We start from the raw sequence: 16,759 nt of genomic DNA on the forward strand, positions 1-16,759 counted from the left end.
TGTTATTGGAGGGAGAAGTGGCCTAGAAGTGTCACTCATTCAGTCCACCTGAGAACTTTTCTGATCAGCATCCCATTGATAGCACGACTAGCCAAAAATCTAAAACTGACCCTTACGTTAACCTTAATCATAACCCAAACCCTAACCTTTATCTAATGTTAACCAATTCAGAAATTAGGCCTAGGCCTAAATATTGGTTTGCACGTCAGCCCGTCCCTTTTCCTTTTCCCACCTGTGAGGGGTGTTTAGTGCAGAAGCAGTCAATTAGGGCAGGGGGCCTTCAACCTTTTCCTGTCCAGGGACCCCCTCCCAGGCAAACCGGCCACCTAGGAACCCCCATCATACGTTAGCAATTATTATTTTTCACATATCTTGTCTTATCATCAGGTCAATGATAATGGCAAGAAGAAGTAATCAAGATTTTATAATGGATAGTTTTCCATTATTTTGAGCTCCCCACATTACACATCGTCTTCCAATTATATACTCTAGCATAGCCTATTAGCTAGAAAGGTAACTACAGTCATGTTTTTGCCTAGAGCAGCCATTTAGTTGCTTAAACAAAGGTTAGCCATGTGTTGGCAAAAAGACCCATCACTCCAAGAGGTATCTCTGTGTGTCTTATTGATGTGTGTTGTGTGTGCTCACTGTGCTGTGTCAACACTCCTGGGCCTGTTTGTATTGTGTTTCTGTGCACCCTGCTGATCAGCCGCATCATTCATGTGATCTGTCATGGATGGGTGTCAACCATCCCCATAAGTACCCATCACTACCTATAAAAGGATTGCCATGATAGCAGTACACCTGTGTGGATATCAGGAAGACCAGGAACGCCGATTCAACTGTTTCTGTTGCCACATGCAGTGAGATTGAATAGGGCCAGGCAGATCCATATTAGGCTCTGGGGCCAGGAGTTCCTTAATCCAGACACTAATCCTGAGTGTTATCCAGTCTAAATCCTTCTTTCTCCCCCTTCCCTCTCTCTGTCTCTCTCTGCCACAGTGATGGCGGCGTGGGCCAGTCTCAGGATGACAGCATGGTGGGCACTAAGCAGTGTAGGCACAGCATGGTCATCATGCCCATCCCTGGCAGCATGTCATCCAGCAGTCCTGATCTGCTGCAGCCAGCCACCAGTGTGCTGGACTTCTCCAACCCCGCAGGTGAGAGATGGACACACACACACAGAAGCACTCATCACCACCAGGGCAGCCGATGGGCAATATGTCACCACTGTCATGTTAACCAGAGCATCTCCAATATGCCTTGCGATCACGGTTTGGGTAATGACTACTGCTCACAACTACACGGAGGCAATTAACAATTGAAGATGGGCACACTTTACATTCGTGTTTATCTTGTTCATTTTTCAAGTGTATGGCCTCTTCAGACTGGGTTATATAGGGATAAAACTGGAGCTGCGCAGTGGGAAAACAGCCGTCATTACTCATGGAGCAATACTTCTCTCAGAGATAGAAAGCGCTTCCTGCTTGGCCAGTGAAGAAACTCAGTCCCTCTGGTTAATCACATAATTAATAATATGAGCACTTCACACACACACACACACACACACAGGCGATCCGCTTCTCCTCTCTGTGTCTCTCAAGCATTTCCATTTCAAGAGCTTGGACATTAAATAGAATTAGAGCCATATGAAAGGGATTAAACGCTGATCAATTATAATCAGTTTTTTCCCGGACAGATTTCAGACCCCATAATTACTGAAACAACTAAGCGTCCTCCCCAGGGAGAGCAGCGAGAGGAGAGGGGGTGGAGTGTAGGGGAGAGTATGGTCTTGATTTATCCTCTTCGACCATTTGCCATTCAACGTAGCCAGCAGCCAGCGGCCAGAGGGCCCAGTCTCCAGTCTGCAGCCCCAAGCAAACTGAGATATTAATCATCTTCTATTAGTGCGTTTCTCTTCTCCACCAACCACTGTGAATAATGGATAAAATAACGGTAAAACTGGAGTTTGGAGTTAAATACAGTGTAATTCTTCTAGCCTTTTGGTAGGGTGTAAGAAGGCTTGCCTGGGGGTTCTTGTGTTTGTATTGTCCGTGCATGCAGCCTCGAGTCACTGCGGCAGACTCAGATCTCAGCTCTCTGTTGTCACACACACACACACTATGCCCTCCCTCCCTCTCTCCAGTACACTGATCTGATTGTAAACAGATGCTTTAGTGAAAGCCATGACACAAGTCCTTCTGCCCCGCTGACTTCTCCCACAACGACGCACAGGAAAAAGCTGCCATTCTAATCCTGTCTCTTTTATATTTCCAACCACTGTTCTCTCTCTCCCTCCCTCTCTCTCTCTCGCTTCCCTCTCTTCTCTCTGCTTCCACAGCCGTGGGCTTCCACTGTAAGTATCTATGTGGTTTCTTGGAATGGAATCATTTGGGCTGTTTGTTTGTTTTGGAGATGTTTCGTTTACGCTTCCTAGTCGTCGTCATCGTTTTTTCTCCTTCATTTATGAGCTTTTAAGTTCTGTCTCTGTGTCGAATGTCCTGAACACCAGTCTAAGTTGGGCTCTGCGTGGTGTTCTCTGGCTTCGTCCCAAATGGCACCCTGTTCCCTACATAGTGCTCTACTTTTAAAAAGCACCTTATGAGACCTGGTCAAAATGAGTTTAGTTAATTGGGACCTATTCTTAGTGATGGCTGAGTGTGTTTGTTAAAGGAGCCCTAGCTTCGTGTTAAAGTGCCATGCCTTGCCCTGCACTCTCTCCTAGCTGTGGTGCTCTGCCCCTGTCTACTGTTGCTGCTGTAGGTATGATTTAGATCTAGTGGTTCTGTGATGGTGAGCGGGACACAGGCCTGGGGGGCGTTAGGTGGAGCCCGGGAGCCAGGAGGCTTTCCCTGTTTATACTCTGTCTCTCTCATGACACCATAAATGATTGGCTAATCATTAATCATCCCGGAGAGGCACAGGGATCACTCTCATCCGTTAAGTCCGTATTGGTCCTGTCAGGTGGGGGGGTAAAGATAATGATTACATATGATAGGACAGTATATGATCCAGGGTTCTCCCCAAAGAATGTAAGAGAGGCACCTTGTTTTCTTATCATACAGTAAGGCAATTTTTTCTCTAGATTGCAGGAAATGGCAGTTACAGGTGTTCAAAAACTCAGCAGCACCACCTTGTTAAAAAATCCTGGGGAGAACCCTGTGATTGCTCCAGACCCTAATCACAAATCATAGCTAATGAGTCTCAGATCATTTATTTTCATCTCACCTCCACTTTTAGTTTGAGTAGGTTGAAAATGATTGGTTATGGCTGCTAAACCTGCTGCTGTAATAGTGATGAGGGTTCTAGTTATGGGCCCAGCCAGTGTGAAGGTAACACCACTAAGAAGCACATAGCTACCATAATGACGGTGTCTCACAGTCCATTGAGCATGCTTCACTCTACAGGGGAGGGAGGGAGGGACAGAGGGAGCAGTGCACTGTTAGTCATCTGTCAACTAGGACCATTCAACCTTTTCTTTATGTTTACCTCTTGAAGTGATGTCTCTCTTTCTGTCATTAGACTCCCTGCGTGACTGCTCCCAGACAGTCACAGACACTATCTACTGCCGATGTGATGCCTTTATTCCAGCCTCTTCACCTCCTCCCCTCTTCCGATACAGCTTGTCGTCCTCCACTATTCATGCCTCATTGTTTTACCCTGCTGATGTGTGTGTAATGGACCACAACCACTTTTGTGTGCAAGCAGAGCAAGTATGAAGTGCTTGTTCCCTTTGCCATACTGGGAAATGCATCTTACATGCATATCTTTTAGCCACAAGGGTTGTTTCCTTCCTTCCTTTTTACTTTTGGCCATTTGGATTGATAAAGATCTAACATTTAAAAAATACGTACTGATGAGCTAGTTGAAAAAGCTTAGATTTAAAGTGGGCTTCTTTTTTAGAAATAGATCTTGCCTCCATGAACAGCAGGAAACAGATTGTGCAGTCAACTTTCCTGCCAGTTCTTGACTATGGTGACACCATTTACCAGACTGCAGCAGCCACTGCTCTTAAACCATTGGATGCTGTCTACCATAGCGCCCTTCACTTTATTACAGGTGACAGTTTTAATACTCATCACTGCATCCTGTATCAGAAGGTCGGCTGGACGTCACTAAAGTCCCGTAGATCACTTCATTACTCCCTTCTTGTTTACAAAGCTCTGTTCCACAAGCTTCCAACATACCTCACTTCCCTGTTGAAATAGGAAAAACATGAGATACCAGACCCGTTGGCAGGGTTGGTTAACTCCTGAGGTCCCGCTTGTCTCCACAAAGTTTGGTAAATCCACCTTTAGTTTTAACGCACCACAGTTATGGAATACCTTACAAAGCAAATTCCACCTGGGTTCCCTGGTGCCGATAGGGCAGTTTAAAACTGTTGTAAAATGAGTTCACTGAAGTGTGCAATTGTTTCAGTTGACTATTATAACTTGTTGTAATAACCTGATGTCATGTGTTTATAGCTGTCTTGTAGTTTCTCTTTATGTTTTGTTGTATTGATTTGTGTCCTCATGGCACCATTGCAGATGAAGACACTGGTCTCAAGTGGGCTCCCCTGATTAAATCAATAATCTAAATGTTGCAAATGGTTCACTTTTCTCTTGAATGCGTTTAATTAGATTTTTCTGTTTATGTATCGGCCATGTTCAGATATGTGCGTCACAGATGGCACCATATTCCCTATATTGTTGTGCACTACCTTTGACCAGAGCTCTATGGGCCCTGGTCTAAAGTAGTGCACAATCTAGGGGAATCGTATGTGTTCTGGTATTCCGTCCATCATAACTCTTCAAACCTGTTCTTCTCCTCCACCTGTCAGACATTCCAGACCAGGTGATCCGGGTGTTCAAGGCTGACCAGCAGAGCTGTTACATCATCATCAGTAAGGACACCACGGCCATGGATGTGGTCACTCACGTGGTCAACGAGTTTGGCCTTATCGCGACCCCGGAGACCTACTCCCTCTGTGAGGTGTCTGTCAGTCCCGAGGGCGTCATCAAACAACGCAGGCTACCTGACCAGCTCTCTAAGCTGGCTGACCGCTTCCAGCTCAATGGCAGGTAAAACAAATGTAGATCTAGGATCAGATTAGCCCACCTCAATCCTAACATTCAACCATTAGGAGGATAGAAAATGGGAGAAGATGATCTGACCCTGTATCAGTGGTTTGGTGCAACTTCTTCCACCTTAGTTCCCCTCAGGTCTGAAAATGGGTTAGATTGTAGTGTGACAGGGAGGGACAGCATAGGCTCCCCATCTCCCCTAATTCCTTCCTACCCCACCTCTTCTTCCTTCCTAGAAATGCCCTCTCAGATAGCCTCAGCTAAAATGGCCGCCTCCGCCCCTGTTCCTCTCCGTCCCCCCAGCTCCTCTCCGTCCCCCCAGCTCCTCTCCGTCCCCCCAGCTCCTCTCCGTCCCCCCAGCTCCTCAATCCATGTCTCAATTGTCTCAAGTCTTAACCTTCTTTAACCTGTCTCCTCCCGTTCATCTACACTGATTTGAAGTGGATTTAACAAGTGACATCAATAATGGATCATTGCTTTCACCTGGATTCACCTAGTCAGTCTATGTCATGGAAAGAGCAGGTGTTCTTATTGTTTTGTACACTAAATGTATATGTCATTTAACAGATGCTTTTATCCAAAGTGACTTAGTCATGCGTGCATACATTTTACGTATGGGTGGTCCCGGGAATCGAACCCACTACCCTGACGTTACAAGCGCCATGCTCTACCAACTGAACTATAATGGACCACTTGATATGACTGGGTCAGAGATACACAAGCTTAGCCAGCAGAAACCATCCAGTCCTCACTCAGTCCCTCCTGTCAAGCCCATGCAACCATTTAGTCAGGCCAGTCTCCCAAGCCAGCTCCAGCCCTAGGTCCTGCCTCAGCTCCAGCCCTAGGTCCTGCCTCAGCTCCAGCCCTAGGTCCTGCCTCAGCTCCAGCCCCAGCAGAGCCCCAGCCCCCTCTCCTTCCAGGGGGCCAGTGATCAAGCCAGCAGAGCCCCAGCCCCCTCTCCTTCCAGGGGGCCAGTGGATCCAGCCAGCAGAGCCCCAGCCCCCTCTCCTTCCAGGGGGCCAGTGGATCCAGCCAGCAGAGCCCCAGCCCCCTTTCCTTCCAGGAGGCCAGTGATCAAGCCAGCAGAGCCCCAGCCCCCTCTCCTGATCCAGCCAGCAGAGCCCCAGCCCCCTCTCCTTCCAGGAGGCCAGTGGATCCAGCCAGCAGAGCCCCAGCTCCCTCTCCTTCCAGGAGGCCAGTGGATCCAGCTATCCAGCTACCCCCCTCTACCCATCACTTATTTATCCCATTCCTGATGGCGTTGGCAGGGCTATAGACACATTATGGCTCCATTAAGAACCACTAGTCCAATGTGCTGCTCTTGGACGCTCTCCCAGAAAAGGGCATCGGGGCAAAATGTCTCTCTCTCACCCACCCAGGGGGAAATGTATGGCTTAAATGGATCACCACTGTCGGGGCCAGGGCCTCTCTGGCCAGCATCTTAATGCTGCTGCTGCCTTGGTGGTGTTGACCAGGGAGTTTACATAATATACGCACAATACATACAATAATGGTGGCATTTTGGTTACGTTTTTTCATGTGGTAATACATTTTATAATGATGAATTTAATAATGACTAATCTGCTTTGTAATCAACACAATGTTTTCTGATGTCTGTCTGGTATTATCCTTAGTATAGGCCTAACGGCTAATATCCCGTCTCCCCGTCCCCCTCCCCAGGTACTACCTGAAGAACAACATGGAGACAGAGACGTTGTGTTCAGACGATGACGCCCAGGAGCTGCTGAAGGAGAGTCAGATCACCCTGCTCCAGCTCAGCACCGTGGAGGTGTGTGTGTGTGTGTGTGTGTGTGTGTCTATTTGGTGTATTTGTGTGTTTGTCTCTTTGGTGTATGTGTGTTTCTGTATTTGTGTGTGTGTGTTTATCATAGGGCTTGTATACAGTACAGCACTAGAAACATTCCTGTCTCTATATATTCATAAAGTTCTTCTTGTTGTTCTTCAGGTGGCCGCCCAGCTCTCCATGAGGGACTTTGAGCTGTTCCGTAACATTGAGTCCACTCAGTACGTGGACGACCTCTTCAAGCTGCTGGATTCCTCGGGGGGTCTCCAACAGACACACCTCAAGCAGTTTGAGGAGGTCATCAACCAGGAGACCTTCTGGGTCGCCACGGAGATCCTGAGGGAGCCCAACGCCATGAAGAGGATGAAGACCATCAAACACTTCATTAAGATCGCCCTGCACTGTAGAGAGTGCAAGAACTTCAACTCCATGTTCGCCATCATCAGGTGGGTTTATTCTGGCTTCCATCGTTGCTACCAGATGTGTTTGCCTGGCTAGAAACCAGGAGAGCAGTCCCACACTCCTTGTTCTATTCTCAATCTGTTTCCATTCAAGCAGTTTATTGCATCAGTGTACCCACAATCAAATATCTGTCCCTTCTACTTATTGCTTGTCAAAATGTACAGTTATTACATTTATGGTTTGTTATTTTGTTAACTCAGACTTCTATGGTTCGGCTTTGTATTGCTACATTGAGCTTCTGTTGTCCATTATGCCGTCAATCCTCAGGGAGCTTTGTGTGTGTGTTCCCTACTGTCTGTGTCCTCCAATGTGTAATGAGTCATTCTCAAGCCCACATCTTCTCCGGCGCCATTATCAATAAAATAATGACGCTGGAGAAGATAGCTGCCGTTTTACAGCCTTCTAACCAATTGTACTATTATGTGTGTTTTTCCGCGTTATTTGTAATTTATTCTGTACATAATGTTTCTGCCATCATCTCTTATAACCAAAAAGAGCTTCTGGATATCAGGACAGGGATTACTCACCTCGTATTGGACGAATAATTTTTCTTCAACAAGTCGGACGTGAAGGATATCCTACAGACCCCCGACAAGGCCCAAATCCCCGTCATTCGCATGAGGAAGAGATGGAGATATCGTGGACGTAGGTTGGGGTGCCTTGTAAGGATCCGACAGCGAGCGAGTAAACTGCCTCTTACATCAATCCTATTAGCCAATCTTCAAACATTTGAGAATAAATTGGATGACCTAAGATTACGGATATCCTACCAACGGGACATTAAAAACTGTAATATCTTATGTTTCACCGAGTCGTGGCTGAACGACGACATGGACAACATACAGCTAGCGGGCTATACGCTACATCGGCAGGATAGAACGGCTGACTCCGGTAAGACAAGGGGTGGCGGTCTGTGTATATTTGTAAACAACAGCTGGTGCACAAAATCAAATACTAAGGAAGTCTCAAGGTTTTGCTCGCCTGAGGTAGAGTATCTTATGATAAGCTGTAGACCACACTATTTACCAAGAGAGTTTTCATCTATATTTTTCATAGCTGTCTATTTACCACCACAAACCAATGCTGGCATTAAGATTGCACTGAATGAGCTGTATAAGGCCATAAGTGAACAGGAAAACGCTCATCCAGAGGCAGCGCTCCTAGTGGCCGGGGACTTTAATGCAGGGAAACTTAAATCCGTTCTACCTCATTTCTACCAGCATGTTAAATGTGCAACCAGAGGAGGAAAAAAAACTCTGGACCACCTTTACTCCACACACAGAGACGCATACAAAGCTCTCCCTTGCCCTCCATTTGGCAAATCTGACCATAACTCTATCCTCCTCATTACTGCTTATAAGCAAAAACTAAAGCAGGAAGCACCAGTGACTCGGTTAATAAAAAAGTGGTCAGATGACGCAAATGCTAAGCTACAGGACTGTTTTGCTAGCACAGACTGGAACATGTTCTGGGATTCTTCAGATAGCATTGAGGAGTACACCACATCAGTCACTGGCTTCATCAATAAGTGCATCGATGATGTCGTCCCCACAGTGACCCGTACGTACATACCCCAACCAGAATCCATGGATTACAGGCAACATCCGCACTGAGCTAAAATGTAGAGCTCCCGCTTTCAAGGAGCGGGACGCCAAGCTTCCTGCCATCCAGGACCTCTATACCAGGCGGTGTCAGAGGAAGGCCTTCAAAATTGTCAAAGAATCCAGCCACCCTAGTCATAGACTGTTCTCTCTGCTACCGCACGGCAAGCGGTACCGGAGTGCCAAGTCTAGGTCCAAAAGACTTCTCAACAGCTTCTACCCCCAAGCCATAAGACTCCTGAACAGCTAATCATGGCTACCCGGACTATTTACACTGCCCCCCCACCCCATCTTTTTACGCTGCTGCTACTCTGTTAATTATTTATGCATAGTCACTTTAACTCTACCCACATGTACATATTACTTCAACTACCTCAACTAGCCGGTGCCCCCGCACATTGACTCTACACCGGTACCCCCCTGTATATATAGCCTCCCTACTGTTATTTTATTTTACTTCTGCTCTTTTTTTCTCAATACTTTTTTGTTGTTGTTTTATTTTACTTTTTTATTAAAAATAAATGCACTGTTGGTTAAGGGCTGTAAGTAAGCATTTCACTGTAATGTCTGCACCTGTTGTATTCGGCGCATCTGGCCAATAAAATGTGATTTGATTTAGATCAGTCAGATCAGTCATTACACCTTACTGGCTGGAGATTCCACTTCAGAGCAGAGAACATGGAGGGGGCTCATTCTAGAGCAGCGTTACCAGGGGAGGGGGGAGGAGGGGGAGGGGGAGGCAGGGCAGGATTGAATGGGCTCCCGCGGTCCATATGTTGTCCACTCTGTCTCTGTGTGTCTCGATACTCATGTGCTTTCCTTCCCTTGCTTCCTGTCCTTCATTTGCATTGATGTGAAGAGACTGGGAGGGGATGACGATGAGGTTTAACAGTGGGCCGCCTCTCATCTGTCCACTTCCTTGATAAGAGAGGAGGAAGGAATGGAGACCAAGGCAGAAAACCACAAAGGAAAGGTTACATTAAAAGGAAGCCACTACATGAGAGTTTTGAGCCCTAACCTGTCTCTAGGTTCGTGTCCAGGGTGTACTTGTACATCAAGCTGCCTCATGGTACAGACACAGGAGATGGGCACCTGCTGCCCTATTGGCCATTCTGGCTTACCATCTCTCCTTGGGTCCTCTATAACAGTGGTCTGAACCCTAACCCCTGAACTCTGACCCTCGTCTCCTCCCCTACAGTGGTCTGAATCTGGCTCCAATAGCTCGTCTTAGGTCATCGTGGGAGAAGCTGCCCAGTAAGTACGACAAGCTGTTCCAGGACCTGCAGGACATCTTCGACCCATCCAGGAACATGGCCAAGTACCGCAATGTCCTGAGCAGCCAGAGCATGCAGCCTCCCATCATCCCCCTGTTCCCTGTTGTCAAGAAGGACCTCACCTTCCTACATGAAGGTATGGAGGCCTTTCTCAGTGCCCGCCTAAAATGTCTTCCTCATGTCCATTGTAAACATATCTGATTAATTGATCAAAACGTCATCATGTTGAATTTACAAGGTGAACTTTTAGATAGTTAAAGTAGTGTTTTTCTATTGAGAATGTTGCACCTTCCAGCAGTATACTCTGTGTGCTGTACTAGCCTATATAACGTACATCATGCCTAAGTCAGGCACTCATCAGACAAAAGACTGTTCTCATGTCCATTAGTCAGTAGCATCAGCATTTCAAAGACTTACTGTTTAACCCCTTTACACTCGTGAAAATTGGTCTATATGGATAGGGCCAAATTGAAATGTTTCTAACAGAAGAACTACAAAAAGCATATGCATGACCATAGCTATTCAAATAAAATAAAATAGTATTTGTCACATGCACCGAATACAACAGGTGTAGACCTTACAGTTAAATGCTTACTTACAAGCCCTTAACCAACAATGCAGTTTTAAGAAAAATAAGTGTTAAGTAAAAAATGGATAAGTAAAAAATACAAATAAAAAATGCAAATAGTCCGGGTAGCCATTTGATTAGCTGTTCAGGAGTCTTATGGCTTGGGGGTAGAAGCTGTTAAGAAGCCTTTTGGACCTATACTTGGCCCTCCGGTACCGCTTGCCATGCGGTAGCGGAGAGAACAGTCAATGACTAGGGTGGCTGTGGAGTCTTTGACAATTTTTAGGGCCTTCCTCTGACACCGCCTGGTATAGAGGTCCTGTATGGCAGGAAGCTTGGCCCCATTGATGTACTGGGCCGTATGCACTACCCTCTGTAGACCTTGCGGTCGGAGGCCGAGCAGTTGCCATACCAGGCAGTGATGCAACCAGTCTGGATGCTCTCGATGGTGCAGCTGTATAACCTTTTGAGGATCTGAGGACCCATACCAAATCTTTTCAGTCTCCTGAGGGGGAATAGGCTTTGTTGTGCCCTCTTCACGACTGTCTTGGTGTGTTTGGACCATGATAGTTTGTTGGTGATGTGGACACCAAGGAACTTGAAGCTCTCAACCTGCTCCACTACAGCCCCGTCGATGAGAATGGGGGCGTGCTCAGTCCTCTTTTTTTTTTCTTGTAGTCCACAATCATCTCCTTTGTCTTGGTCACGTTGAGGGAGAGGTTGTTGTCCTGGCACCACACGGCCAGGTCTCTGACCTCCTCCCTATAGGCTGTCCCATCGTTGTCGGTGATCAGGCCTAACACTGTTGTGTTGTCGGCAAACTTAATGGTAGTGTTGGAGTCGTGCCTGGCCATGCAGTCATGGGTGAACAGAGAGTACAGGAGGGGACTGAGCACGCACCCCTGAGGGGCCCCCGTGTTGAAAGAGCACTGGAGATTATGGGGAAATTGTCAGACAAAAGGTGAGGACACAACAGTTCAACTGACACAAGACTGAATCCAAATTACACTGTTGATTTCATGTGAATTTTACATTTACTGTACTTTTCACAGCATTTGTCAATAACAAAGTATGAAAATACTCTGGAAATGTTCAGTAACATGATAAGAATATTCATCGACATTTTGGAGTATGTGCAAGATAAGAAAAAAAAACGATTACAAGGGTTTGAATGAGAGTTCTAGCTGGTGTTTCCAAGTGGCTACACACCTCCAAACTGTGCACAGTTCCTAAGTAATGTCAATGCACCTTTATGACTCAAGCAAAAAGCCTTCAACTGTAAGGTGCTTTTGATACTGTAAATGACATGCGTTTTCAAATATGGAAATGTGAAGCGCACATTTGGACTTATGGGTGTGTGGTTTGCTTGTATGACATCAGAGGTATTTATTATAATACTCAACGTCTCATCTTTCAGAACACATCGACTCCTCTTGATTTACAGTATTTCCATCTCAGACAACAACGAATGTGCAAAAGTAACCCAATTAGCGGGAGGGATGGGGGCGTATTCTTTGTCGCGTGCTGTGCTCACGTTTATAACAGCTGTCAGTTAAAACCCATACAGCGCTGTGAAGCGCAGAGCCAGAGCTCTGACGTCATGTATAGCATGTTACTGTACAGCCACTACGTTCCAATATAGGCGCTTATCAATGACAGAATCTGCTATTTTTTTTATTCATATACGGGATGTCATGGCCTGTGAGTGGAAAGGGCTACGATGGAAAATGCTTTCATACCATATAGGGGTCATTAACATGTTGTTTCTGGGTGGATTCCATATGGGCCTGGGTTTTCCACTTCCCCATGCTCATCTGAAACAGTGGTCATTCTCAAGCTTGCTCAAGAGGTTTTACTTCTCTTATCGCCTCCTTCTGCTTCCCTTTCTGCCATCCCATAATAAGAACAAGTTAGAACAGACACGGAGGTTTCTTGATTATGCGAAGTTAAAAGTCCATAAATGGTATAGTACTAAAACAGGAAACGGATCATTTGATGATGATGATTTTCATCATGTTGCCTTCACAGTGGGATGTGTTGCACAGAGGGGAACCCATTAATCACATGGTATAGCAGGGGAACCCATTGTAATCACATGGTATAGCAGGGGAACCCATTGTAATCACATGGTATAGCAGGGGAACCCATTGTAATCACATGGTATAGCAGGGGAACCCATTGTAATCACATGGTATAGCAGGGGAACCCATTGTAATCACATGGTATAGCAGGGGAACCCATTATAATCACATGGTATAGCAGGGGAACCCATTGTAATCACATGGTATAGCAGGGGAACCCATTGTAATCACATGGTATAGCAGGGGAACCCATTGTAATCACATGGTATAGCAGGGGAACCCATTAATCACATGGTACTAGCAGGGGAACCCATTAATCACATGGTACTAGCAGGGGAACCCATTCATCACATGGTACTAGCAGGGGAACCCATTAATCACATGGTACTAGCAGGGGAACCCATTAATCACATGGTACTAGCAGGGGAACCCATTAATCACATGGTACTAGCAGGGGAACCCATTAATCACATGGTACTAGCAGGGGTGTAGATGCTGGATAATGATGTGAGAAGTAAATCAGTCACTCCCATCTAAAGTGAAAAGCTGTGAGAACACATCAACAGATCCACGTTAAGTAACAGACTCCCTTCTAGATCAGAAACCAGCGTTCGGCTCTTAAATGCATCCCAATTAAAACAGGCTGAAGAAAACATTGTTTGAGAGTCGACCTGTTGAGAGTGGTTACATATATCCAGCCTTATCCCCCAGATATTTACCAAATCAAGTGGTGGGGGGTGAACGCTGTGTTTATTTTTTTTTTTTCTAATCATAGATTGCCCCTTTAATGAAGGTGAAGAAAAGCTCACTGACTGTTTCCCCCACAGGTAATGACTCTCACGTAGACGGCCTGGTGAACTTTGAAAAGCTAAGGATGATTGCTAAGGAGATCCGTCACGTGGTCCGTATGACTTCAGCCAACATGGACCCAGCTCTCATGTTTAGACAGAGGTGGGTACTCTCTCCCCTGGCCCCATACTGGAGCCCTTAACCACAGATTTAGGTTTTTAGATAATATTGAAATAGATTACATGGACTCGGATGACCTGATCCCAGATCAGCACTCATACTTTGAGATGCTTTATGAATATGGGCCCTCCCCCAATCCTAACCTTAAAGTCATAGAGCAAGAGTTCATCTGACTCTTGGTAAGTAGAAAAGGGGCTTCATTGCCAAACTATCACACTATACCTTTACCCATTAGGGGGATGACATAATATCTGTTCCTCAGTGGTATCAGTGGTTAGAGGTGACCTCTGTCTACTCTCTCTCTGCCACCATACTGTATCCTACAGTCCAGCTTGTCACAGACGGCGCATGCCTGCCCTGTTCAGACTCCCTCCACACCAAGCAGCACCACTGCTCCCTTCAGACTCCCTCCACACCAAGCAGCACCACTGCTCCCTTCAGACTCCCTCCACACCAAGCAGCACCACTGCTCCCTTCAGACTCCCTCCACACCAAGCAGCACCACTGCTCCCTTCAGACTCCCTCCACACCAAGCAGCACCACTGCTCCCTTCAGACTCCCTCCACACCAAGCAGCACCACTGCTCCCTTCAGACTCCCTCCACACCAAGCAGCACCACTGCTCCCTTCAGACTCCCTCCACACCAAGCAGCACCACTGCTCCCTTCAGACTCCCTCCACACCAAGCAGCACCACTGCTCCCTTCAGACTCCCTCCACACCAAGCAGCACCACTGCTCCCTTCAGACTCCCTCCACACCAAGCAGCACCACTGCTCCCTTCAGACTCCCTCCACACCAAGCAGCACCACTGCTCCCTTCAGACTCCCTCCACACCAAGCAGCACCACTGCTCCCTTCAGACTCCCTCTACACCAAGCAGCACCACTGCCCCCTATACATTCACTCTCAAAACAGAAATGATCAACACACCCTTCTCTCCATTGTCTCACTGCTGCTGTAGATTATGTAAAAACAGAAGATGTATTCACTGAGTTGCACCTTTTAGTATAACTATTTAAACAGATACTGATTTTAGGTAAAGCCGACAATCCTCCACCACATTTCATTTGGCAAACACACATACACACACACTGTTGATATAGGGACTCGGGAGAGGTCCTGTGTGTGTCCCCATCCTCTGTCTCCTCCAGTGGTGACTGTGCCTCTGTCCTTCCTTGACTGTACTGTTTCATTAAACCACATTGCTTCAATGTCATTGGGTCTTACTTGCAGGAAGAAGAGGTGGAAGAGTTTAGGGTAAGTCCCCTTGTAATAGTCCAGCCACCCAGTCACCATGCATCCCCTCCCCCCAGTCACCATGCATCCCCTCCCCCCAGTCACCATGCATCCCCTCCCCCCAGTCACCATGCATCCCCTCCCCCCAGTCACCATGCATCCCCTCCCCCCAGTCACCATGCATCCCCTCCCCCCAGTCACCATGCATCCCCTCCCCCCAGTCACCATGCATCCCCTCCCCCCAGTCACCATGCATCCCCTCCCCCCAGTCATCAACGCCCTCCCAAACCGCATGCCCCTTTCGTGTGTCGATCGGTCACTAAAACCTTTCATTCGCAATCCATCCTATCCAAAAGTTCACCTAAATCCATCCTATCCAAAAGTTCACCATTTGATCAGATGAGTCTGTTTTGCATTGTGTGTGCATCCTGCCATTTTACCCAGATTCATTTAATTTTCTAACTGTTTTTTGACTGTCTTCATCAAACAGAATGTTATTTTTTGTTATTAATTTACCCATTTTTCTAGCATGGTGGATTAGCGAGAGGCATCCTTGTTGCATGGTTGTTTATAACCTGCTATGCTCCAATGCACTGTATACAGAATCATGTTTAGTGACCTTCCCATCAGTTATAAAGTGCTTTCTGAATGTCCAGAGTGTGCTACAGTGACAGTTTGACAGGAAGGTAATAGTTTTGAGAGCAGGAAGATAATAGTTTTGAGAGACTGCATGACCATAACCTGCAGAGCATGTCTGTTTGGTGTCTCTTTCCCTGTTTAATGTCTCCGCTGAAGTCCTGAATAACTGACCGGTCTCCCTCCCTGTTTAACGTCTCCGCTGAAGTCCTGAATAACTGACCGGTCTCGCTCCCTGTTTAATGTCTCCGCTGAAGTCCTGAATAACTGACCGGTCTCCCTCCCTCCATTCCTCTCTTATTCTCTTCATCCCTACCTCCATCTGTCCCTTCCTTTCTCTCCCCATACTTCTCTCCGTTGCTCCTTCCATTCCTCACTCCATCCAGGTCTCTGAGTCAGGGCAGCACCAACTCCAACATGTTAGACGTGCAGGGCGGGGCCCATAAGAAGCGTGTGCGTCGCAGCTCGCTGCTCAACGCTAAGAAGCTGTACGAGGACGCTCAGATGGCCCGTAAGGTCAAGCAGTACCTGTCCAACCTGGCAGTGGAGATGGAGGAGGAGAAACACCAGACCATGTCTCTACAGTGTGAGCCTGCCTACAGCACCTGTGAGTCTGAGTCAACACCTTAACTACCATTTTGGTGGCCAGATGCAACAATGTATAACACAGGGTCTATTTAAATTGAAGGCAGTCAATTCAGGAAGTGATTTGAATTTAAAATAAAAATGGAAATAAATAGATGCCCTTTTTTCAGTTATTGAATTGGAACGTCAGTTTACTTCCTGAATTGACCCCAACCCTGGTATAATACTTATAATCACACCAAGTAATACTAGGCTATATCATCTCTTTTTCACCACTGACTGTGGCAGGGTTGGATATTCTCTGAACTCTGATGCTCCCAGCTGCCCACAGAGATGGACTGTCACAGAACTGCGTCATTTTAGTCTCCTACACATATAATCCAAAATGTTTTGGGGTTTGTCTAATCTCTCCACAGTAGTTATTAAACACCCACTGTAGTAGTACTTTCAGGGGAACAACACCTGACAACATGGGACA

At 46.6% G+C, this 16,759-nt stretch overlaps 1 protein-coding gene across 1 annotated transcript in view; it reads left to right on the top strand.

Annotated features, from left to right (window-relative positions):
- The window catches only part of LOC311142054 (rap guanine nucleotide exchange factor 6-like), a 54,855-nt gene that overhangs the window by 26,598 nt on the left and 11,498 nt on the right, over positions 1–16,759 (top strand). The window contains exons 11-18 of the mRNA XM_084177604.1: positions 1,003–1,160; positions 4,823–5,063; positions 6,747–6,855; positions 7,033–7,316; positions 10,132–10,343; positions 13,684–13,807; positions 15,058–15,081; positions 16,083–16,303. Coding sequence (XP_084033730.1) covers positions 1,003–1,160; positions 4,823–5,063; positions 6,747–6,855; positions 7,033–7,316; positions 10,132–10,343; positions 13,684–13,807; positions 15,058–15,081; positions 16,083–16,303 — 1,373 coding nt within the window. The remainder of the gene's footprint in view (positions 1–1,002; positions 1,161–4,822; positions 5,064–6,746; positions 6,856–7,032; positions 7,317–10,131; positions 10,344–13,683; positions 13,808–15,057; positions 15,082–16,082; positions 16,304–16,759) is intronic.

Source organism: Coregonus lavaretus (genome assembly GCF_964263955.1).
Source record: "Coregonus lavaretus genome assembly, chromosome: 15".
NCBI classification, from domain to species: Eukaryota; Metazoa; Chordata; class Actinopteri; order Salmoniformes; family Salmonidae; genus Coregonus; species Coregonus lavaretus.